The sequence below is a fragment of the Gekko japonicus genome, unplaced genomic scaffold (genome assembly GCF_001447785.1).
Source record: "Gekko japonicus isolate JY-2015 unplaced genomic scaffold, Gekko_japonicus_V1.1 scaffold3260, whole genome shotgun sequence".
In the NCBI taxonomy this organism is placed as follows: domain Eukaryota; kingdom Metazoa; phylum Chordata; class Lepidosauria; order Squamata; family Gekkonidae; genus Gekko; species Gekko japonicus.
Window position 1 is genome coordinate 136755 of NW_015170993.1, and position 25328 is coordinate 162082.

Below are 25328 nucleotides of genomic sequence, written 5' to 3' on the forward strand. Positions count from 1 at the left end.
GTTAATGGAAAATTTTATGTTTGGTGGTGTTAGAATGAAAACTCCTGAATAGTATTAGGAGGATGCTTTTAGGTAAAAATTTGGTGCAGTGAGAATGAAGATCTCTAAATACCATTAGGAGAAAGCTGCTACAGAAATTAAAGTAATAATATGTAGTAGGTGATAAAATAATTTATTTTTGTATGTATAAGGTATTAAAAGAGGGGGTACATAGATGTTGAATATGAATGGCAATTGATACCTATGGTTAGTTATTTAGGTTAAAGTATAATGTTTAAATACTTATTTGCTGGTGAAAAATGTCTGATTACATTGCTAAAATTTGGTGTAGTCTGAATGTAGATACCTGAATAGAAGGAGGCCTATAATTTATTTCTATGCTGAATATGAAGACATCTGATATTTGGTTAATGCTTAAGAACCTATTTGTTGGTGGAAAAGCTTTTATCTACATTGTTAAAAATTTGGTGCAGTTAGACTGAAGATCTCTAAATACCATTAGGAGAAAGCTGCTACAGAAATTAAAGTAATAATAGGCAGATACCTGAATAGAAGGAGGCCTAGAATTCATAAGAAACTTTACAGGGAAATATAAAAGGTATAGAATGAAAAAATATAGAAATACAAGAAACGGTTTCCAGGAACGGAATAAACTATATGATGAGCTATTCTGGAATGCAAAAGGACTGCCTATCTGTGTTAAATCATGAAGAGGTAAAAATGTTATCCTGACTGAATACATAATAGGGGTTGGTATACAATTGGGTTATGTTGAACATAAGAAAATATACATTGAGCTATATTGGATGTGATAGATAAGATGAGAGAAAACACTTAAATATCATTATTTGTATTATATGTTGTTGAATTATTTTGCTTTTGGAAATTTTTCTTTATGTCCTTTTTATGTTTTGAAAAACTAATAGATTATTTAAAAAAAAACACAAAGGTATCTAAAAATGTATTCTTCTTTCCCCACCTGCACATGTTACTTCCTCCCTCACAAAAGAAGTGCATGCACCAAATGACATGTGTTGGAAACAGATAAAATATTCCTTGATGTGGTAAGGCATAATTTCTCTCTCTTACCCATCTGGTCTGAAATCTTTCCATCTGGACATCGAGCACAGTCATAGCAACACAATGGCTTCCCCTCCTGTTTTTTCCTGCTGTAACCTGGAAGGCATTTCTCATTACACAAGGAAGAAGGTGTCACCTATTAATGAACAGGAAAGTGGAAGACATGACCCCATACTTAGTAAAATAGTCTTCTTATTGCCTAATCTAAATCTGAATGAAATCAAGTTGTAACATACATTCAAATTTAACAAATGTTGCATTTGGCTGTTTGAACATTAAACCTAATTAAACTCCACTTTCAAACCTGAAGTTTACTTTTTGATGATGGATGTTAATCCATATGAATTGATGATGAATGTTAAGCCATATGAAATACTTTTTGAAATACTTTCCTCACACATTTTAAAAGCCTCAAATCGAACAATATCTCTAATTAAAAATGTCAAAAAATTAACATGCATTCAAATTGTTGGGGGAAAACTGGACCGTTTGGCCAAGTTTTCTATTTGTTTTCCTAAATTTATGTCAGTTCTTATCTACCAACAAATGACCAACAATTCAGTTGTTACTGTAACTGTAAACCTAAGCAAAACTATTTTCTTTGGAAAGCTCTTCTGAAACACTCTTGGGTATTTGTTACATGGTATTATTACAGAAAGCACTTGGTCCTAGTGCTCAGATCCATTCCTTTCTGAAGGATACTAGATCTGAGCTGGCAGCCCTGTAGCCAGAAATTTTTGCTGGCAGGGCAGGGATAGGGACATTGGGGCAGGGGAGCAAGCATGGGGAACTTAATTAAATTAGTGGGGGTGAGGTAGTGAAGGAGAAAGAGAGAGACAGAGAGACAGACAGAGAGAGAAGATGAAGAAGAAGAAGAAGAAGAAGAAGATGAAGAAGAAGAAGAAGAAGAAGAAGAAGAAAAAGAAAAAGAAGAGGAGGAGGAAGAGGAAGAGGAAGAAGGAGAAGAAGAAGATATTGGATTTATACTCCGCCCTTCACTACCCAAGGGAGTCTCAGAGCGGCTTACAAACTCCTTTCCCTTCCCCTCCCCACAACAGAAACCCTGTGAGGTAGGTGGGGCTGAGAGAGCTCTGACAGGAACTGCTCTTTTTCAAGAACAGCTGTGCCAGAACTATGGCTTGCCCAAGGTCATCCAGCAGGTGCAAGTGGAGGAGTGGGGAATCAAACCCAGTTCTCTCAGATTATAGTCTGCGCACTTAACCACTACACCAAACTGGCATGCCTTCTCTCTCTCTCTCTTTCCTTCCCCAGCCCCCCCCCATGTCAGTGGGCAGGCTGGGGAAGGAAAGGGAAGCTGGCCAGCCCCTTCTCATCAGATTCATTCCCCTCATATCAGCTATTAGGTTTAACAGCTCTTGGTCAGGAAGTGAAAGTGACCAGAAGTGGCACGGCAACTTCTCTTTCCTTCCCCAGCCCCACCATGACCACGGGGAAGCCGGCATGCCCCTTCTTGTCAGTTTTACTCCCCTCCCACCAGCTGCTAAACATAACAGCTGGTTGGCGGAGAGTGAAACTGACCAGAAGTGGCAGGGCAGCTTCCCTTTCCTTCCCCAGCCTCCCCACCATTGTGGGGGTCTGGGGGGTCTGGCATCCTCACAGAGTGAGACAAGGCTCATTGGTGGTGGGGCACCACCCTCAAATGCCCTCAAATACCCTACCGTGGCTACGGGCCTGTGAGCTGGCATTATAGATCATAGTATTACATGGCAAGGGAGAAAGCCAACTCCATAGCTAGGCTAAAAGAAATCTATTGGATATATCAAAGTTTACATAACAACATTTTACAAACAGACTGTTGGAAAAGCATATACTTGAAAAGCCCTGCTGGAGCTGATAAGTCCATCTAATGCACCATTTTGTTTCACAAAGTGAACAATCAGTTGTCCTGTAGGGCCAACAACAGGGCACAGAGGTGAAGGCCTTCCCTAGTGTTGCTTGTTAATACTGGTGTTCAGAGGTTTACCACCTCTGGCTGTGGAGGTTGTTTTTTTAAAAAAATTGTCATGACTGTTAGCCACTGGTGAACCTGTCCTGAATAAATCTATTCAATTCCATTTTAAAGCTATCTATGCTCATGGCCATCATTAAGTTCACTGGAAATGAATTCACAATTAATTGACTGGCTGAGTGAAGAACACTTTTGTTTTCTCCAGCCTGAATCTATTGTTCCTCCCTCTCCTCCTTCTCCTTTTAAACATTGTAATAGCTGTGTAATTGTTATTAAAACTGGCCAGACCTTAACAAGCTGAGAGTCACGGAGGAATTGTCAGGATGAGAGGGGTACAGGGTTAGGAAATCCCTCTTAGCACATCAGGATCCTACTGCTGAACTGTGAAGGGAAAAATGATAATTCACTTCTAACATTCCTAACTCCTCCCCATGACATTATAATGTTCCAGAGCCAGTGGCCAATTTTGAGGCTCCCCAGGTTTACTTTCAGATTAGTGCACTGGGCAGAACAATTTCTTCTCTCCCTCCCTGTCATTTTAACTGGCATGTTCTAAATATCCAAACAAAAACAGCAGACTGCTCTCAATGTTCTGTGGATTTGGGAGGACAATGAGCATGCTTAGTGACAGGCAGTTGTGGGTTTGTGTGCATTCATAAGAACATGAGCCATTCTGGATCAGACCAAAGACCCATCTTGTGCTGCATTCTGTTCACACAGTGGCCAATCAGCTACCTCTAGGAAACCCACAAACATACTACCTCTGGTGCATTCCCCTATGAAAGCCTTCTGAGTTGGCAGCCATGACCACATCCTGCGGCAATGAGTTTCACATATTAACTGTACGCTAACTGGAACTGAAACATGTCATTGTTTAGGTTTGTACTTTGGTCCCTACAATCAGATCTCACCTGGTTAAATGTGCTGTGCCATGTGATAATGTCTTCATTAATGGTGAACTCTCTGCCTCGTGAAGCCTGTGGATCGGTCCATCCTACTTTCACTCGTAAGAAGGACTTGTTTCGGAACATAACCCAGTTTGCAATATCAAACCCAGTTCTTATTTTGCAATTCTCATCAAAAGACACTTCCTCTCCAGCACCATTGTTAAATGAGAGGCCCCTCAGGAAATGGTGAAGCTACATTGGAAGATGTAAAACTTTTATAAAATGGTGAAGGATGGTATCTTTTTTTTGGTTGCTGCATATTAAGACTTTGCGAGCAGATGTTTTTGAAAGAAAAATATTGTTTTCCTTGCTGATAGATTTGACTGTGTTAATTTTCACAGCAATATTTTCCAGGTGAACATAATGGGGGAACTATATTTCACATTGGACCTTCCATCTCATTCAAGTGGATGTGATTTTGCCAACATTTGGGGTGCTTCCCTGCTCATTCTCAGTTCTGTAATCCTGCTTCTATGAATCTCTGCCCCCCCTTCAAAAAGGCTTTTGAAAGCATGACAGTTGCATGGATAAAGGGGTTCCCCATACTGTCACCTAACAACCCTTCTGTGATATTCAAAGCAGCCTGCATACCACTACTTAGCTTTTAAATATATTAAGCACACAATCTCAAGTACACTTTCCTGCAAATAAATCCTGTTGGAACTAACTTCTAAGTAAACCTGCTGAGGATTGCAGCCTAAAAATACTAAATATAGAAAGCTTCTTGGAACTCAGATATTACCTTCCAGGGTTGAAAATGCAGAGGCTTTGATTTGTCTCCATCCATCACTGGCTTGGGTTTGAGTCTGGATGTATGCATGGAGTGCAAAGAATGTGTTATGGCATAGACAGCGTTATAGATGCTGTATCTTTGGCCAGCTAAGGTTGTTAGAAAATCAGTACCAGGAAAGGTCTTGAGTTTATCTTCCCCAGCGCAACTGATTTCATTCTCCATGAAATCTGGCAGTAGACAGTGGAATGCCTGATTCCAAAAGACCCTGAAAATATCAGTCGATTTTGGCCAATGAGCACTTAAGAGGTGGAGGAAAGTTTGGAACCCCGGTACAACACTGGCATGAACCTCAAAAGATAAAGCACCATGAAGAACACGTCTTAGAAAAGCCCATCGCAAACTCTCTGATTCAAAATTCCAGTGGGCTGTCATGATCCACAGTTTACCTACAGGTGTCTCTGAATTTTCTGATGCTTTTAGCAGTAATCCCAAAGGAACAGTGGTATGAATGTTTATATATACAATAAGCACTTTGGCTTGTGACTTGTTCAAAAAAAGGGCCATATTCTGAAAGTGTTCTCTGAAATTAGGCACTTGCAAAGAAAAATTCACGGTAACTATTTTTTCAGTAAAGGCAGCACAGATGCCACTCTGGGACAGCATTGGAACCAACGTCTGTATGAAATGCTCTCCTTTTCTATCGTCTGTTGCAATGATCCCAACCCACTTCCACTGGAAATGCAGAAGTAACTGGGCAATTGCCTTGTAATGATGTCCTTCATTGGGAACCATCTGGTAGAAGGAAGGGAGCTTGGCTTTATCATATCTCTCTGAAGCAAATAAAGAGTAAGCAACCTGTTAGGAAAGGAATATAAATATTTGCAGACATGATCACACATTGGTTATATGCAACTAACGATCATGTGTCTGTTATGTGTCTATCTTAACATCAAGTAGCATGTGCTCCATTATTATAATTACCTTTAAACAGATGCTGAGATAAAATTCTCATTTCCTCCCAGGGAAGGATATGAAACAATTACTGTGAGATATGCCTCTGCTTAGGATACTGGACGACAAAACATATAATTCCTTCAAATCATCATATCTGCTCATAAGAATACTCATGGAAATAATATTCCTTGGAAACTGTTTTGACTAGCCTTGCAATAACCCCATCAGCCATCTGAGGAAGTGTGCATGAGGTTACACATGCACATGAAAGCTTATACCCAGAATTAAACTTTGTTGGTTGTAAAGATGCCACTGTACGCAAACTTTGTTCCCCTCTGCATTGTTATCGCAGATTATATGCTGAGTGTGAGAGACAATGGTAGCACTGAGTTCAGAGTTCTGCAGAATATTTCTTACACTACGTCTAGGAGTTTTCACCTCATGTGCTTATAGCTTAACACCATACTAATTTTTTTTAAAAACCTTTAATAATAAAGTAGACAAACAATGCTTTCCACTTGTAGAGCCATCTATAAACCCCATGTATTCTGGGGTATGTGTGTTGCAGCTCTGGATTTTAATGATGTAAGACTTTAATAATGTAAATATGCCATGTGTAGCAAAATGTACCTGCTGAGAAAACCCTTCAGAGACATTTTATAAGCATAATTGGATGGGTATCGATTGAGCAGGATTTACAGCAATTCACAAATGTGAGTGAGATTGGAAATACAAGAAGTGGAATCCTTCCAACATTAGGGTGAACATAGTAAAGGTAAAGGTTCCCTTGCACAGCATGTCAAAAAGCCAACGAAGGGATAGATGCCATAGAAATATCAGCCTTGTGATTTCTATATACGTAATTTCAGAGGATAGCCATGATGATGACCTAGATTCAAGTCCATTAGAGACCAACAAGATTTTCATGGGATAAGCTTTCAAAAGCCAAAGTTCCCTTCATCAGACACCAATACATGCAAGGTATGACATGTTCAGAAGTGTTTTTAAAAATCCCACATTCCATGTCCAATGTATAGCAATACTCGCAAATAAAATCTCACCATAGGTCTGTACTGGGCATACTGAAGAATGGTAAGAACTACCTGAATAAAATCTGTGACCAATAACTACAACCTTGTTGTTTTGCATGAATCACAGAAGCACATTTCTGTTTTCATTTGTTCTTCTGCCCTTAAAGAACTCTGGAAATACAAGGGAAGGGAGGAAAACACATTGTAAGAACTTTATAGCCCACATACATTTCATACCTGTGGAATCTTATACATGGGTAAGACGTTGGTCATTGAGAGTGATGTTTCTGAGTCTGGCCCTCCAATGACAGCTACTAGATTCATCATGGAGTCACAGTTGTAGTTGGGGACAGGCTGATCTCGGGCTGCAGTAAGGCTCAGGGTGCTCTTATAAATAATCCTTTCATCAAAATAGCTATGATAAATGTGGAACCCCAGAGTGAAATTGGGTAAAATATTGAGGTCCTTATTGATCTGTTTTACAGAATATACCAAGGAGAGGGCACACAGATTATCTTCAGGTTTTGGTCTGAAGAGGAAAAAAAAATGTATTGTAAGCTGTTCACACTGCATCAAAGGATGTCAAAAAGAAGTCTGAGTGGTACATTTTAAGGGGAAGGTGAAAATCTAGCATAACCATTGCAAGAGAAATGGGTTGGATTTTAGACAAGTGAGGGGGCAAAGACAAAATGAAGGACTAAGAATTTGATATTGAAGTGCATGTACAGTTTATATGTAAGCCTACATGCATCCTTGTACATTGTTCATATTTTAAAAATGCAATATGAAGATTTATATAGGAGTACTCAATGGGGAAAACTTCTGGGCATGTCTTGGATTGAAAGCCTATCTTTTTAGCAGGGAATACTTCTTATCTGTACGGAACATAGCCTGGCCTACTAACGGGGCAAATCCTTACACGGGTAGCTGAAGAACCCATGGATTAGGATGTTGCTTGAAGTCTATAACTCGATATAAAGTTACAAGGTAAGAAGCAATCCCACCAATGATGAAGTCACCTTTCTGATAATACTCATGTGGGATCTGAAGGGGATCAGTCATGTGGCACATAATGGTTTGAGCCGTGCACTGTGCTTGGAGAAGCAGCAATAACAAGAGCAACAGAAACACCATGACCACCCCGAGAGCAATTTTTTTCCTGTCAATGCTGAGTTCTGTAGTTTTTAAATCATTTTCAACAAGTGTTCACCCGGTTACAATACCCTGCCTTAAATGGCTTGTGGCGGCTGATGTGATGTGGCTGTAAATCATAAGCGAGAGCAACCAGTTTGAGAACTCAGTGCCTGCATAGAATTCACATTAATGGAAGGGTCTATATACGTTTTCCAGCATGGCTTTGTATGATATTATCTAAAAAAGAAAATCCATATATATTTTTAAAAAGAATGGTGATGGATAGAGTGCAGAGATAATGACAAGGTTCACAATCACCTCCCTAAAGTATTGTACAGCACATGATGTAGTGTAAAGCAGAATAATTAAAGTACACATTCTTCTTTGATCAAATCAAAACTTGATATATTCCTGAGGGGAACAGGTGGTAACCTTGGCAAAATATTAATTATAAGAGGTCTTTGCATCACTTTGGGTGCTGTTCTGGAGTGAAGTTTGTTTGGAATATTTCAGTTTCAGAGGGTAGCCATCAATGTTCTCTCTAAGCTCCACAGTGTTGTGAGCAAAAATTCTACCTCATGAGAAAAAACAAAAACTAGTAGCATTAAAGTTGTGAGTCTACATTTGACTATCACATAAATTAGTTTTTTAGAAGGTTATTTCCAAGTCAAGAACCAAGTCAAATTTCATTACAGAAAATGTTGTCCTCTATCGGGGTAATTAGGCCTCTGGAGAACAGGTCTACCTGCCCATTTCCACTATATTGGTAGACCTGGCCTCTGGAGAACAGGTCGACTCACCCCAGTATATTGATAGACCTGGCCTCCGAAGAATGGGCCTACCCACCCCAATCCATTATATTGGTAGACCTGGTCTTGTACTGTTGTCCTGCACTGAGCCTTAGAAAACATACCAGTATTTTAGGTGGGGTGGGGGACTCTGGCAGTCTACTTTGGATATCTTTTAGTGACATATGACAGATTTACAGTCAACTTTAACAAAAGTGGATCGATCACTGTCAGAACCCTGCCTAACCTAACAAACAAGATGTTGCTTAAATATCATCACCCTGCCAAAATTACTTCTTTATTAAAATATTTATATTCCAGTTTTTCTGTAGCTCAAGGCAGTTTTTAGAGAATACTGAAAAGCGTAATAGGGGTGTGCAAAAAATATCAATTTTTCCCTGCTCCATTATAGCTTATGAGGATTATTATAGTCAATGGGCCCCATAGGTTAAAATGGAGAATTGATCTGGGGATCTGAGGTGGTTGTTTTTTGAAGTAGAGGCATCAAATTTTCAGCATAGCTGCTGCTGCCTCTCCTCAAAAACAAACACTAGTTTCAAAAATATTGGACCAGGGGTTCCAATTCTATAGGCCCCAGAAGGAGGTGCCCCCATCCTCCATTGTTTCCAAAGGAGGGGAAGAGGCTTGTGAGCAGGAAGCTGAAACCTGTGAGCAGCCAGCAAAAACTTCAGCCAGCAAAAACTTTGTGCACCAGTGTTTCCTAGCACAACTTAGAGGGAACACTGGTAGCCATGTCGATTGGTGGTAGAACAGCTATTTGAATCCAGTAGCACCTTAGAGACCAACAAGGTTATTTGACAATAGAAACATTGACTCTTGAAAGCTCATACCCTAAGAATCTTATTGGTCTCTAAGATGCTACTGGATTAAAATCTAAATATTAACAAATTCACTACTTGTTGCTCACAAAAGGTTAGAGAAGTTGCTGTTGTCCACTTGGTGTCTATGAGAAAATAATAAGAGCCTTAGTTAATTTCTAGTTAGCCTATCTACCTGATGATGGTTTTAGAGATGTGCATCTCTCCCTTTTTTGCCATTCATTCATTGTGTTCACTCCCTTGACATCACTGTGCACTAGATCCATCTAGTCAAGCATGCTTTCACCTGCATCCTTTCACCTACATTGGGCAAAGTGACGTTTCTAGGAGGCTCACAGATGCTTATGTTTTTCTGATTAACACACTGCAAAAAGTACTTGGATGCATTACAGGCACTCCAGAACAATATTCTAGAAGTGAAAAAACAGAACTCTCACACTTTTATTAACCCTTTCCAGGCCAAAATGCCTCCAGAACATCCTGGAACAGACCGGAATGGGCACTAAACAAACAATAGTACTGCAAAAAACAGTGGCATGCATTACAGGCACTCCAGGACAATATTCTAGAAGTGAAAACATGGAACTCTCACACTTTTATTAACCCTTTCCAGGCCAAAATGCCTCTAGAACACCCCAGAACAGTACCACAAGAAGCACTGGGATGCATTACAGGCACTCCAGAACAATATTCAAGAAGTGAAAACAAAGAACTCTCACTCTTTTATTAATCCTTTCCAGGCCAAAATGCCTCCAGAATACTCTGGAATGGGGCGGAACGGGCATTAAACAAACAATAGTACTGCAAAAAGCACTGGCATGCATTACAGGCACTCCAGAACAATATTCTAGAAGTGAAAACACAGAACTCTCACATTTGGCCTGCATACTATCTCTGTGTTTGAATTTCCACAATATTGTTCTGGATTGCTTTTAAGGCATTGTGTTAGCCAAATTGCTTTATTTACAGCAATTGGCAATTTATAAATGGGTTCTTGCCAATTTATACCAAGGTCCTGTTCCCACCAAGGGTTACCAGAGAGGGATAACTGTTGTTGTTAAAATAAATGTCTTTTACTTAAAGAATAAATCTCATACAAACAATACTGATGCACTCACACATTCAATCAAGTTCCTTAGAATTACAGTATTAAAATAAGCACAATTGCATTAGTAGGTGGGGGTGATGATGGGCAATACTTATCTCTCTTGCAGGTTGGTTGTTCCAGTGAAGAATGGATGGGGAGAAATGGAAACTAAAGGGAGTTCACACACGACGAGAACTAGCCAGAACGTGTGGGTCTCTTGACTGCAGATCAAGAGATCAAAGTAGAGGCAAGGGTTTGGGGATAGCAAGTGGGACTCAAGAAGAGTAAAAAGCAGACAGGGGTTATTGCGGGGGATGCTAGTTGATCAAGTAGGAGGGGCTAGGTGACTTGTCCTTTCCTTTTATAGGGGGTTCAAGAGATGGGTTGTGGCTGTGCCAACCTCTTGACCCACCTACCTGTTAGTCCATCCCAAAAACAATCTTATTGGTTGCCTATAGGAGTGGGAGGTTACCTATAAGGAGTGGCCAATATTGTAATCTAAAACTTTACTCAAGGAATGGCATCTGGGCAGGTGTGAAAACCTTGGGGTCAGGATGCTCCATTGTAGTGTTGATTAAGCTGGTCATTCTCATTGTGAACCAAATGTCCATTTGGCAGGAAATACCAATGCAGGAACAAAGCAGTTATGTGTTGTACATGACCACAAATGATTCAGCAATGGGGACTGTCTCTGCTCAAGTTGTTGTTTCTTACTGCTCACAACAATGGAGGTGTGTGCTTCTTTACCAGGCTGGTAACTGTGTAGCTAAAACCTTATTTACACATGTAAGGCTTGTGCAGGCATCTTCCATTTGTTACATCACAACAGGTGACCTATAGTGTACAGTTCTTCTGAGCCTATGTATGTGTGTGCACAGTCCATTGTGTGTGTAGCAATAAGTATAGTCCATAAAGCAAAAATATCAAGTTCATTCTCTAACAATTGCACAGTTTCTTGTGGTACTATTATTTGTTTAATACCTTTTTCAGCCTGTTTAGAGGTGTTCTGGAGACATTTTGGCCTGGAAAGGCTTAATAAAAATGTGAGAGTTCTGTGTTGTCACTTCTAGAATATTGTTCTGGAGTGTCTGGAGTGCATCCCAGTGCTTCTTGCGGTACTATTGTGTGTTTAATACATGTTCCAGCTTTTACCTTGTCCCTCTTTTCTCTGCTGTAATCTGCTTGGCAGTTGTCATTATACACACCAAGAGGCAACACTTATGTTTTAAAGGGAGAGAGATAGTGTATTTACTTCATTTTTAAATGATGGTCTTTTATGCTGGTAATCTGCAGTCCGTGATGGTGTTACTACTATCCTTGTCAGAGCAACCTACTATAGATTGCCCTTGTGACCAAGGATGGAGGAAGTAAGTAATCATCTGTACTCCCCTGATGCTGAGATACTGTTGGTGATGGTCATTCCTGAAGGCAAGGCATCCATCATTGAGTGGCTTCATTAGTTTATAATTATCACCAATGTATTGCCTTAATGTATTCTTGTTCTATTCCACAAATTGTCTTCTGTAGCAATGTGAAAGCTCAGGTGAGAAGGAATTCACAGTGTTTTTCAGATATCGTATACCAACTTGCCAGTGGCTGCTTTGTAGCTGCAAGGCTGGGGCTCCAGCTGGAGGAGGGGACCATGAGTTCTGCCATGGTGTGGATGGGTCAAGGCCATCCACACTCATGCATAGGTGTTTGAGTTCTCAGACACTTCACATTTAGAAGGCAGGAAGATACAACTAAGTTCTATATATATATAGACCAAGGGATCACTCTTCTCTTTAGAGCTGTCTCCCTTTTCACTGGGCAGGGATTGCTTGTCTTCACTAGAAGCTCTTCTGTGATCCTCTCACTCCCCCTTGCCTCCTTCCCAGTCCTCCATCTGTGCTAAACTGTCTATCCCTCAACTGTCAGTTCCCAACTGTCATTTTTTCACTCACTCTCCACAGAATTCTATTTGAACTGCCTGTCACTCAAAGGTTCTCAGACTCTGTGAGGCTTTAACCCTTGATCACCCATCACAGGCAGGGGTGGCAGATGATTCTTGGATCTCTGCCCTATGCTGTGCCAAATACTCCGTCTGCTGTGATCAGTACAGCTGAGGCCTATTTTTATTCCAATCATTTATGTGTGTATTTTGTTTGCTGTTATTTCCCTTCCCTTCCTCCTTCTTGGTGCCTCTCCCTGATCTAAGGACCACAATCAAAATCCCTTCTCTACCACAGACTTGAAAATTAATAAATTAAAATGGGTAAGCTCTCTTTTTGTATCTAAGGTTTTTCATTTGACTTAAGTCTGTGGTATACGTGTGCACCTTTTATAGTTTCACAAAGGCCTCCATCTGGCTCACTCTGCTCACTCACCCCTAAGCTCCCTGTGCCCACAATGATTCTGCAGTCAAATGACTGATCCTTACAATATAGCATATAACAATATTGCCTGTGAACCTGTTGACTAATTACAGCAAGCTGATTTTACTCCGCTTTACTCCGCTACTGAATCCCTTTCAGGATCTTTTCCTCCCAAGTGCTGAATGATTGTAATCTTTTTTACAATTAAAAAAAAGGAAACATGTTTGAAGAACCTGGGAAATGGGTTATCCCCTGTTCTGGATGTGGCTGGAGTCCCCTTAAAAGGAGAGGTTCATAGCTTGGGGGTGCACCTGACTGCATCTCCAATAGCTTAGCATGGATGTCACTGGAGTGGCCATGGGGGAACCCTACCCAGAAGGAGAGGTGGAGAAGGGAGCTGCAGAGCTGATTTCCCTCCCTTCTCCTCCTGTCTTGGAGGCAGCAGATCCTTCTTGGCCTGCAAACACCCCACCCAAAGAAAGAACTTGTTTCTCTAGTGAATGAGCTGGCTGGCCCTAGACAAAAGAAAAGGACCTGGTCTAATAACACTCATTCCACTGAGCAGGTCTCCCATTTCAAATATTTAGGCATGGTCCTTCAATCTTCAGGGGGCAAAAATGCCCACATGTAGTATGTGGCAACACAAGGTGAAAGAACTGTCAATAACATCTTTAAGCTTTATCATACAAAAGGGGTTCGTTTCGTTCCAGCTGCCCAAAACCTTTTTCAGGCAAATGCAGACACACAAATGCTCTATGGCACTTTAGTTGGCCCCTCTTCTTCTAGTTTTGCTCCTCTTGAGAGGGTTCAAACCAAACTCCTTAGAGCTATCCTTCAGGTCCCGAGATGTGTTGCAAATCCATTAATAATATTAGAAAGTGGTACCTTGAAGACGGAAGCCAAAATTACTTTGGCCTCACTCCATTATTGGCTTAAAATGAATTTTCAACCAGAGGGATTAATCCATTTGTTACTATCAGATAACTTTCGGTCTAAATGGTTGAAATCAGTGCACAATAAATTACAATTACTTGGATTTCCCCCTCATGTGATTCTAGATATAAGCTGGGATCAGGCTAAGTTAGAGAATAATGGATATAGAGAGACAAGCAGATCTTGATAGATATCCTAAATTCAGAGTGCCTAATCAAATTAGATACCGTTCGGTCCCGATGGCATATCTAACACACCTTGATATAAATAAATATAGGAAAGCCTTCACACTAGCTAGGCTAGTGTGAGGCTCTTCCCTCTACGGTGCTCGAGGGCAGATATAGAAGAGTTCCCCTTGTACAGAGACTTTGTAATTGTGAGTCTGGGGAAATAGAAACTATTGAACACATGATTCTTATACATAAGTGGTACAATGAGGTTTGAGATAGATTGATTCAACCTCTTATTGAAGAGATGCCTGGGCAGACAGACTCGGATTGTTGCAATAAACTGTTATCTGATGAAAATCACTCTGTTACTAAGATTGTGACTACGTTTTGGGTGGCATGCTGTTGCATTCGAAAAGTACAGCTTAACTTGTAAAATTGCAAATCTCTCCTTTTTAGTGCATTTTGTAAGTGAATCTGTTATGTGTAGTCTATATTTTTATATTGTATATTCTGTAATATTTTATTTTGGTGCCCCTTGCTGAAGTGTTTGGATTGATCTGGCTGGATGCTGTAATAAAATTTCATTCATGCTCTGGGAATACTCCACTTAGACAAAGCCTAAACTTATGGCTCTCATCTCCTGATGCTGATTATTTCACAAAGCAGCAAGTTAGAGTCCTGATGAGATCTCAGAGGTAGAGGGGAGGATGTTCTCCAAATGGTTTGCAGTGTTCAGTGCCACAACAACATCAGCACTTGTAAAAACCAATTTTCTCCTCTGTAATTACCAATTCGACTCTGGGTAACTGTCCAGCTATATAATGCCCAGTGGATACCTGAAAGCCACAAGATAAATTAAAAAAACCCCTCAGAAAGTGGCTATAAAGAGTCCTGCATAATGCTTAGATTTGAGTCCAGTAGCACCCTAGAGAAAAACTAGAGTTTCAGAGTATAAGCTTTTGAGAATCAATGCTCCTGTTGTCATAGTGCTCAGAAGTACCACTCTGATATTAAATAGTTTAGTGAAGGACAAAATAGCTATGGCAGTGCTCACATCTGAGAAGGAGTACAGACTAAGGGAACCCAACCTTTTTTGACGGATCCTTTAGGTACATTGTAGAATCCTATATGAGAGGGAGAGTTGTGGAGCTGAGGACGTGGGAATCCTCCTTAGCAGTCCACCAGTGACATTTAAGTAAGATGCATGAAACAGCATTAAAATAAAATTATGAATTGAGAAAAAGCATGCAGTAAGGCTGTAAGTCATAGCACCAAGAGGTTCAACTTTTATTCTAAGTAGGTTGCAAAGCTGCCAGGAAGGTAAATGTTGTTGAAGGAAAATAGGGTCATGTGGGACTTGAAAGGAAAGGTTGTTGACAGAATGATAGTACTCTTGGTGCTGCTGCTTGGGCTGCTGCCTCATGTTGTTTGCAAGGTGTGTTTGATCTACCATAGCCAGAAGACTTGTTGCATTAGACCCCATATAAGAGACCCCCTTCCTATTTCCCATGAGTTTTATCAGCCGGGAGACTTTGGCATTGGAATGCTTGTTTCTCATGTCTTGTTTCTGGATCACTCCACTAATTTCAGTGAAGAGCCATCTCAGATGCTGAGCAAGGAAGTTATGTGAGGAATTCTTCATTTTCTTCCCCCATCATATGTATTTTTAAGGGCACAATAACCAAACTTGAATATCAAACAATGAAAAGATGGATGGGTATTACACCTTGAATATGAAAATTTTCACTCAGGGAATATGTAGGGTTTGCTCTGCTTTTCTGCATAAGACTGTTTTTATTTGTTGTGTTTGTAGTCTGTTTCCTTCAAAATGTCATTCTAATATATTTATAACAGGCAATCATTGCATTTGTCCTGCTTTCCATACTGGGATCTTGTTTATTTCCTAATGTCTACCATGGCAGTACAACTTCCTTGACTACCTCACTTCCGCTCCTCCCTTCTCATGCAGTATTTTTCTCTTCTCATGATCCCATGGTTTTCCATTAGATTTACTTTATTTTCCCTTCACTCTTATAGACATTGTACTATGCTCTTCAGCCTGTAGCTCTTGTTTCCTTCCATTTACTTCCCCATTCTAGCTCTGGGACTTTGCCCATTGCTTTGGTGCTTTGGCATCCAGCTTGTGTTTGCAATAACTTTTTCAAATCAATTTCATGAGAATTAACTCCCCTACTACCATCCTCATGTCTTTATGTTTTGAATGACTGGAAATGAGAAGGTCCACTGGTCATTTACTGTGCAATCCTACGCAGTTTTCCAGTAGCTATGCACAGAATCACACTGTTAGAATATAAATGGTGGACTGGGAATGAACCTAGTTTAATTCTGAAGTCTGTGAACCTCTGCCCCCTCCTATAATGTGTAGAAAATTACTGACCTAACCTTACAATGTTTGAGTAAGGATCATGTATCTGAAAGATTTTGAACACAACTCTGAAATCTTTATAGCATTTCACGTTCTTTATTTATTCAATATTTATTCCAAAACCAACATTTTCTTTTTTTAAAATAGTTTTTATTGATTTTCTACAAAGAAAAAAAAGCAGACAAGCATAAACATCTACAAGACAGACTAACATGAAACAATCAGGAGACTTGTACCCATTGTAATTAAGTTGGTTTACATACATAGAATCATTCTTATATGCACCTAAAACCAACATTTTCAAATGACATTGCATGCTACTTGATCGAAAACTCATGCACAGTTGTGAGAATATGCATTATGAATATAATGTAGAATACTGCTGTGAGGTACTTTTCAGAGGCACAGTCCAGGTTAAATTCGGAAATTAGCAAAGAAACAGGTTTAAAAAAATATGTTATTTTTATGTCACCTTCCTTTTGTTGTTTTACAAGTCATTATTTATTTGTTTATTTATGTTGTAGTGGCCTGATGCCAAAAAACTACCAGCACATTCTGGCCTTGATATTTGCTGTTAAGGAGATCAATGAAAATCCCACAATTTTACCAAATGTCAGTTTGGGGTTCCACATCTGTGACAAAAACTACAGGTCACAGAAGACTTTTCGTGGCACTATGGGTCTACTTTCCACAAAGCACAAGTTTATTCCCAACTACAAATGTGATGTTCAGAACAATCTGATAGCTGTCATCGGGGGACTTGTTCCTAGAATCACCATCAACATGGCCACCATCTTAAATTCATACAAGATTCCACAGGTAAATTTAGTGCATAAACATCTGGAGGAATCAGAACTTGGGCTGTGGTCACACGGAACATTAGCCATGCTAGAGAGATGGAAGACAGGCGGATTTTCTGGGTACGATCTCACCAGCACATCTGGGAAGTGTAGCGCTCCCGTGGCTCAACCGAGGCTTCCCGCCAAAGACACGCGGCAAAAAAATAGTACCGCGGAGGTACTAGTTTCCAGAAACCGCGGGGCAAGGGCAGGCGTCTGATCACGTTTCCGGTGGCATCTGGCGCCCGCCCATGTCCCCTTGCAAAAAAGGGGTTCCCCCCCAAGTCTCCGTGGATGCGCACAAGCACCCAACGGAGCATGTACATTTTTGGTGTACACGAAAAAAAACAGTTTGCCGCACCGCACTGCTTCTTTGTTGCGCGCAGGACCGTCCTGTGATCAGCACCTCTCTTTACCCACGGGACCTCCACAGGAGGTCTGATCGCTTAACCCTGCGTTAGTTTGCCCCGGGGCAAACAGCCACGCTCCCCCCCCCACATTTTCCTGTCCGTGTGACCGGAGCCTAGGATATGAAATTAAAGGAGAAGAATGTGGGCTTGAGAAATGGTACTGAAAGGACATATTTAGGTAGGATTGTCAATTCTGGATTGAGCAGTTCCTGTAGATTTCAGGGTAGAGCCTTGGGAGGGTTAAGTTTGGGGAGGTAAGATAGCTCAGCAATTATGTGATATCATGGAATGCCTCCTCTGAAGCTGACATTTTCTCTAGGAGCAACCCTATACTGAAGCTAAGAAGGAAACAGATGTTTATAAAGGGTATAAAACTGGTGTAATTCAGACCTAGTTCTTACAAGCAATAATGAATAAGGCTGTAAAAGAAAAGCATCCTAGAACATCAGTTCCACCTGAAGTAGGTCAGTTCAGCCCATGAATTGCAACCTCATATATTCCTCATTAAAAAAATATACTTAATGCATAATGAAGGCAGATATCACTTGTGAATGAAGCTCTAAGGCATTTTCATCATGGTAGAAACTGATTTGTTTTTTTGATGTAGATTCTCTCATTTGGTGTGTATTGAGTTGGAGGCAGCCATCCTTTTCTCTCAGTCTCACACAACCACTTGTTACTATACCTCCTATTTATTCAGGTCATATGGTCTTCTGTATAGCCTTTTTCTGCAGTAAAATAAGACCCCTCCTCATTTTGTCACCAGCAAGGAAGCTGGTTTCAGCACACAAGTTTCCTATCACTCTGCTTAGTAGAAATCAGATATGAATTTACAAAACACTGATAGATGTCTTATAACTTTCTGTGTAAGCATGACATGGATTCTGGAATAATCTACAGGGATTAACTGGAATAATATACAGGATTAGCAGAGTATATTATTTCCTCGATACGAAGTGAGAGTTTTCTGAAGATTTCCACAATTTTGCAACCATTGATCCATTCATTATTATGGGGTTCAGCTGAGATGTCCCAGGGTTCTCAGTGCAATGGGCCCAATTCCTGTTCTTGCACAAGGGACAAATCCTTGGCAAACTCACAAGTCCATAAAAGGAAGGAATACCTGGCGTTTCTAGCATCCCTACTAAGCTGTATATTTTAGCTAGGAGAAAGTATGCCTGATGCACAACTGGATCTTCAGCAGAGAAGGTCCTGCTGGACAGAGCCAGAAATCTTCATATAAATTTATGCTATGTATTTTTCTTTCATGAAATAAATGTCTTCAGAAGACACAGAGTGAAACTATTTAACAAAAAGAAACACATCTGAAGAAATGTGTTGCATATTAACACATGTATTACTGTCACAAAACACAAACAGTTTGTACTTTACTAAATAAAAAAAGCTTCAATATATCTTTTTTCCAGCTCTCTTATGGATCATTTGCCTCAGAGATGAGTGACCAAACATTACTCTCCTGTGTGTACCATATGGTTCCAAATGAAAGCTACCAGTACACTGGGATTGTCCAATTATGCTATTTATGTATTTTTCCTTTCATGAAATAAATGTCTTCAGAAGACACAGAGTGAAACTATTTAACAAAGAGAAACACATCTGAAGAAATGTGTTGCGTATTAACACATGTGTTACTGTCACAAAACACAAACAGTTTGCACTTTACTAAATAAAAAAAAAGCTTCAATATATCTTTTTTTCTCCAGCTCTCTTATGGATCATTTGCCTCAGAGATGAGTGACCAAACATTACTCTCCTGTGTGTACCATATGGTTCCAAATGAAAGCTACCAGTACACTGGGATTGTCCAATTACTTCTGCATTTCAGATGGACATGGGTTGGGCTCTTTGTTGTGGGAGACGACAATGGAGAACGGTTTTTGCAAGCAGTGGTCCCAATGCTTTCCCAGAATGGTATCTGTTTCGCCTTTATAGAAAGAACTTTTAAAAATACTGATAATGATGAAATCAGAGAGTTATTTTTAATATCGCTGAAGAAATTTCCGGCTCTCATGAGAAACAAAGCCAATGTATTTGTTGTCTATAGTGTATTTCCATCAATGCGACTGTTGAGTTGGCTTCTTCATATGACAGCCTTAGATTCACCTATAGGAAAGGTATGGATTGTGACAGCACATTGGGATTTCAGATCAACTACTCGTGAAAGAGACCACAGTATACAACCATTCCATGGTGCTATATCCATTGCAGTTCACTCAAGGCAACCACCGGGATTCAGAAATTTTCTTAAGCATATAAATTCCTCTTGGGCAAAAGGTGATGGTTTTATCCAGGACTTTTGGGAGCAGGCCTTTAGATGTTCATTGAAACATTCCAGTATGAGTGAAGGTGAGAAAAGTGAAGTAAACTGTACTGGGAAGGAGAAGCTGGAGAACCTTCCTGGACCTTTATTTGAAATGAGCATGACTGGCTACAGCTACAGTATTTACAATGCTGTTCATGCTATTGCACATGCCTTCCATGCTATGTATGAAGCCAGAATCAAACACCAAACACGGGTGGCTGGAAGGAAGCTGGAGCCTTGGAACCCACGGCCATGGCAGGTAATTGGACCCCAAAGACACAATTATTTTTTTTACAAGTAAGCTATCCAAACATTGTCTCCCCAAAATTTCACATAATGATATATTGGAAAACTGCATTCCTTCGCCTAAATCTTCACTGTCAGAAATGTATAGCTCATTGCTTCTCCAAAGAAATTCATCTGTTGATTTCATAATGCAGCTATATGAGCATGTGCTATTTTGGTATCTGAACTTTTCCCACTTCCCATTTATGCAAATAGCTGCTCAGTAACTTGTTTCTGTTCATTAATTTTATTTGTTTGCTATAGTTACATTCCATTTTTACAGAGCTACGCTATTGAGTGGCTTAAAAGTAGCTACATCATGAGAGGAGGGGGCTTGAGAAAAAGAAAAGATGTCCTGTACTCCCACTTTTCTACCAAGTTCTTTTGCACACCCACCATTTGCTCCATTCTTTCACCCATAGCTTTGCAAGGTATGGGGAAAGGGAGCAGACAAGAATTGCTTGGAAATAGGCAGGCATAAATTCAGGAAAGCCTGTCTGGGATATGGGTTTGTCAATCTCATTGAGTTGGATCCAAACATTTTTGCTCAATCTCACTAAACTTCCCTTCATAGTACAGACCCTATCCCACATGTCCTTTGTCCATATATGTCTCATTCATTCTGGTCATCTTCAGAGTCCCTTCCTTGGTTGCCCCCACCATCTAAAGCCAGGTGTGGGAACCCAGGAAAGGGCTTTCTTGGGCATAGCATCAAAATTTGGGAACTCCGTCCCCAGGGAGATTTGTTTGTGTTCCTCTGTCATGCCTTCTGCTGGCAGGTGAGGACTTTTTTGTTTCATTTGACATATCCTCAATAACAGTTATTGGCCTTTCTCCCTAGTTTTTGTGTTGTATGTTTACTCATTTCTATTGAATCATTTTATAATTTTAAAATTTGTGCACAATAGTTCAAATGTTTTAATGTCTTTGGGGAACCTGATTGGGTAGAAATGTGGCATTAACATGTTTTAAATAAATAAAAATAAAAAACTATCCCCAGCATACTGCTTTTGGTGGTCCATGGGGACCCCTTCCACTCTTTTTTTAACCAACAGAAAAGCTGTTTGGATTGAACCCAAAATGAGGATGTCAACAGCTTGTTTGTTTTATTATCCCTGAACTCAGCTCCATCTCTTTCTGAGGACCATCTCATTCAACAACAGTGCTGGAGAGACTGTGCATTTTGATGAAAACAGAGAAATATCTACTGTGTTTGATGTTACAAACTGGAGAACTTTCTCAAACAAGTCTTTTATTAGAGTGCAGATTGGAAGCCTCAGTCCTCATGCTCTTACAGGCAAGGAGTTAACTATTCAGGACGAAATCATTGTGTGGCACAGAACATTTAACCAGGTGAGATTCAGATGCAGAAGTTATTTGGTAAATACTTAGAAAAATCAATGACCAGCATAGGTATAAATCACAATTTGCCAGTCTTCCCTACCCATCTGTATTCAGTAGCATGTGCTGACTGACCCTCCTGTTAGCTTTTCCCACTATGCTACTGCAAATACAGCTTAACAGAGGCTTAAACCAGCTTTACAATCATCCCCATAGCCTAGATGTTCCAATGACTCTTTCTGTTGGGGAAAACCTAAAGTCTGGTGAGATTTCAATATTCCCTACTAGCAGTATAGGTGATTGAAGAAGATGTGGAAGAGTTAGTCTGTCTAGGACCCTCTTCTTCAAGACATGCAGCACACAATCACTAAAGAGAGTTAGTAAAGGACCAGGTGTTAATGCTGGGTTTGATGCTCCAGACTGTAGAACCGTATAGTCATCTTGAAACTCTCTTGAATGGAAAAGAGCTAGCATTGAAGTTCCAAAGCGGCAATGAAGTGTGATACTCACAAAGATGATTGTACTTTTTCATTAGGTAATAAAATCAAAACTATCAATAGCTAGTTTGCGGTAGTGCTAAGAGCGGCAGACTCTAATCAGGAGAACCAGTTTCGATTCCCCACTCTTCCACACAAAGCCAGCTGGGTGACCTTGGGTCAGTAACAGCTCTTTCAGAACTCTCTCAGCCCAAAAATTAAGCCTAGCTCACCACAAAAGGGCTAGTACTTAAGGCTGCCAGACAATCTTTGGATCTCCTGGCTATACTACACACAATGCCGTACAGTAATTATTATTATTATCGAAACTATCAATAAAATCAATCTTAAAGTGCTACGCTGATATTTCTGGACAGGTGCTGCCCTTTTCTGTGTGCAATGACAACTGCCATCCTGGTTACAGCAGGAGAAAGAAGAAAGGGAAGCCATTTTGCTGTTATGATTGTATTCCATGTCCAGAAGGGAAGATTAGTGACAAGACAGGTTGGATAAAATCTTCAGAGGTTTTAATGTATCCCATAACCCCTTTCACTGACAGAGACAAAGGATTGGAAGGCTTGTCAATATTGATCTGATTGCCAAGCAACCCCCAAACTGGCCATCCAGATCTCAGAACATAATCTCCTGAAATCTCCATAGGCATTTGTTTATTAATGCTTCAAGATGGATCCTGGACATCAGGTTGAAGTGAAGCATTCTCCGGGGCAATCCTGAGGACATTTTCTTGGTAGTATACCCCACTGTGTACACTTGAGTAGGATTCTGAGTAGACTGCTTAGGATGGCACTGATAATTCCATGAGCCTATTAAATGCTCTTCATAGTGAGGTCTAGTATTCACAATTGTATGTTTCAGTCACGTTTAAGATGAACACTTGATGAATAGCTTTTCTTATATTCATTATTATTATTATTATTATTATTATTATTATTATTATTATTATTATTATTATTATTATTATTAATTTATCGATAATCTTCAACAGAGTCCTATCCATATCTCATATCACCCTAAACCAATATCTGAGTTAATTATTCCATCCCGTTATTCTAATATACTCACAAATAAAATATAAACATATAAATTAATGTACATATTCAGATTCATTCAAAGGGTCAGTTTTTCCATCTAATCCTGTACAAGATATATATTATTTATTCTATCTTTCTATACTGCCCCTTCTCGGCGGCAGCCACTCCGATGTCCTCGCCTCTTCGGCTGCCAGGGATCGCTCCTCTGGCCGCGCCCGCTCGCCATCGCTTATTCTTATTAAAATGTGTGTGTTGAACTCTCTGGATTTTAGAGCTCCAGATAACCAAAGGAAAATTGTTTCATTTCTTGTTTCTGTTGTTTATATGGAGCACTGTGGATTTTCAAGTGGGTCTAGGGTGTCACTGAGAGCTAGCATAGTGTAGTGTTAGAAAGCCAGACTAAGATGAAACCCATGTTTGGGTCCCGACTCTGCCATGGAAGCTTGCTGGGTGACCTTGGCCCAGTCACACACTTTAATTTAACCTATCTTGCATGGTTATTGTGAGGATAAAATTCAGAAAAGGAGAACAATGTAAACTGTTTTGAGTCCCTCTTGGGGATAAAGTTGAGTATGAATGTAGTAAAATGAATGAATGGATGATATAAAAATAAGCTTTCATGTGGAAATCTCAGTCTAAAAGCTGTTTGTTCATCAAAGTCAAAATCAGTTGTCTAAAAGAGTGGACTCTTCCTCAACACTTGCTTTTTTGGCAAGGGACTAAAAGCCAGGGACTACTAACTCTATGGAAATATCCTACAATTTTAATAGGGGGAACAATGTGTCTGAAAGCCTATTGTTTAAGACTAATTAATGAGCTCTGGGTTGAAAAGAGATCTGAAACAGGGACTTTGTGGCTTATAGTCCACAAGCTTACACACTACACCAGCTCTCTTTCTCATCTGTTTGTCTGTCTGTCGAGTCTCTCTCTCACACACACACTTTTATTTCTTTGCAGATATGGATGCCTGCATCATATGCCCAGAAGTCTACTATACAAATTCAGATCACAATCAATGCATTCCCAAGATTATAAGCTATCTCTCATATGAAGAACCTTTGGGAATCACTCTAGCTTTTTCTGCTAGTTGTTTTGCTCTGACCACAGTTTTAGTGTTTGGAACCTTCATCAAACATCAGGATACTCCCATAGTCAAAGCCAACAATGAGACCCTCACCTACATTCTCCTCACTTCCCTGTTTCTCTGCTTCCTCTGCTCCTTGCTGTTCATTGGTCAACCTGTAAAAATGACTTGCCTTCTCAGACAAACTATTTTTGGCATACTTTTCTCTGTAGCCATTTCTAGTGTTTTGGCCAAAACCATCACTGTGGTGTTAGCATTTATGGCCACTCAACCAGGCTCTAGAATGAAGAAATGGATGGGGAAAAGACTGGCAATTTATACCGTCCTTTCCTGCTCTTCCCTTCAAGCTGCCATTTGTACTATTTGGCTAAGTACTTCACCTCCATTCCCAACTATGGATATGAATTCATTGAATGGGATAATAATAATGGAATGTAATGAAGGGTCAGTCTTTATGTTCTATTGTGTCCTGGGTTACATGGGCTTTCTCGCCGTTTTCAGCTTGATTCTGGCTTTCCAAGCCAGGACGTTGCCAGACAGTTTCAATGAAGCAAAGTTTATCACTTTCAGCATACTGGTATTCTGCAGTGTTTGGCTGTCCTTTATTCCAATGTACCTGAGCACCAAGGGCAAATATATGGTGGCTGTGGAAATCTTCTCCATCTTATCTTCCTGTGCTGGGCTTCTGGTTTGCATTTTTTCCCCTAAATGCTACATTATTGTGATGAGGCCCAAGCTGAACACTAAAGGGAGGCTAATGAGGAAAAATTAATACTCTGTGATCCTGTCTGCTGTTTTTGACATACATATTGAATTTAGCTGCGGGTTCTCTGAAGAGGATACAGTAGACAAACTCTAGAACTGAATTTGTAATAGCATATTCAGAGGTGTGGAGTGGAAAAATTTCTGAGATGGAAACTTTTCAAATGCTTTATTTTCTGTAGGAATTTTTCCATTTCTGAAGATTCTTTGCTCCATAAAATTAACAAAAATGGAGGGATGCTATTGCCAATGCAATATCAGGTAAGCTCAGTAATTTCAAATGTGTAAGTAATGTTTTTTTTGAGGGGATGATCCCTATATCTGTAAAAGGGCGGTCAGGGGATAAATCCA

At 40.0% G+C, this 25328-nt stretch overlaps 1 protein-coding gene and 1 pseudogene across 1 annotated transcript; one reads left to right on the top strand and one right to left on the bottom strand.

The window, feature by feature from the left end:
* LOC107116971 overlaps positions 1-7776 on the bottom strand; it is an 11056-nt pseudogene extending 3280 nt beyond the window's left edge.
* Positions 7777-17080: 9304 nt separating this feature from the next.
* LOC107116972 (vomeronasal type-2 receptor 26-like) lies at positions 17081-24987 on the top strand. The gene is made up of 5 exons (XM_015419003.1): positions 17081-17224; positions 19379-20236; positions 21388-21615; positions 22457-22583; positions 24089-24987. Exons 1-5 carry the CDS (start codon positions 17081-17083, stop codon positions 24985-24987), a joined length of 2256 nt encoding a protein of 751 aa, XP_015274489.1.
* The last annotated feature ends 341 nt before the right edge of the window (positions 24988-25328 follow it).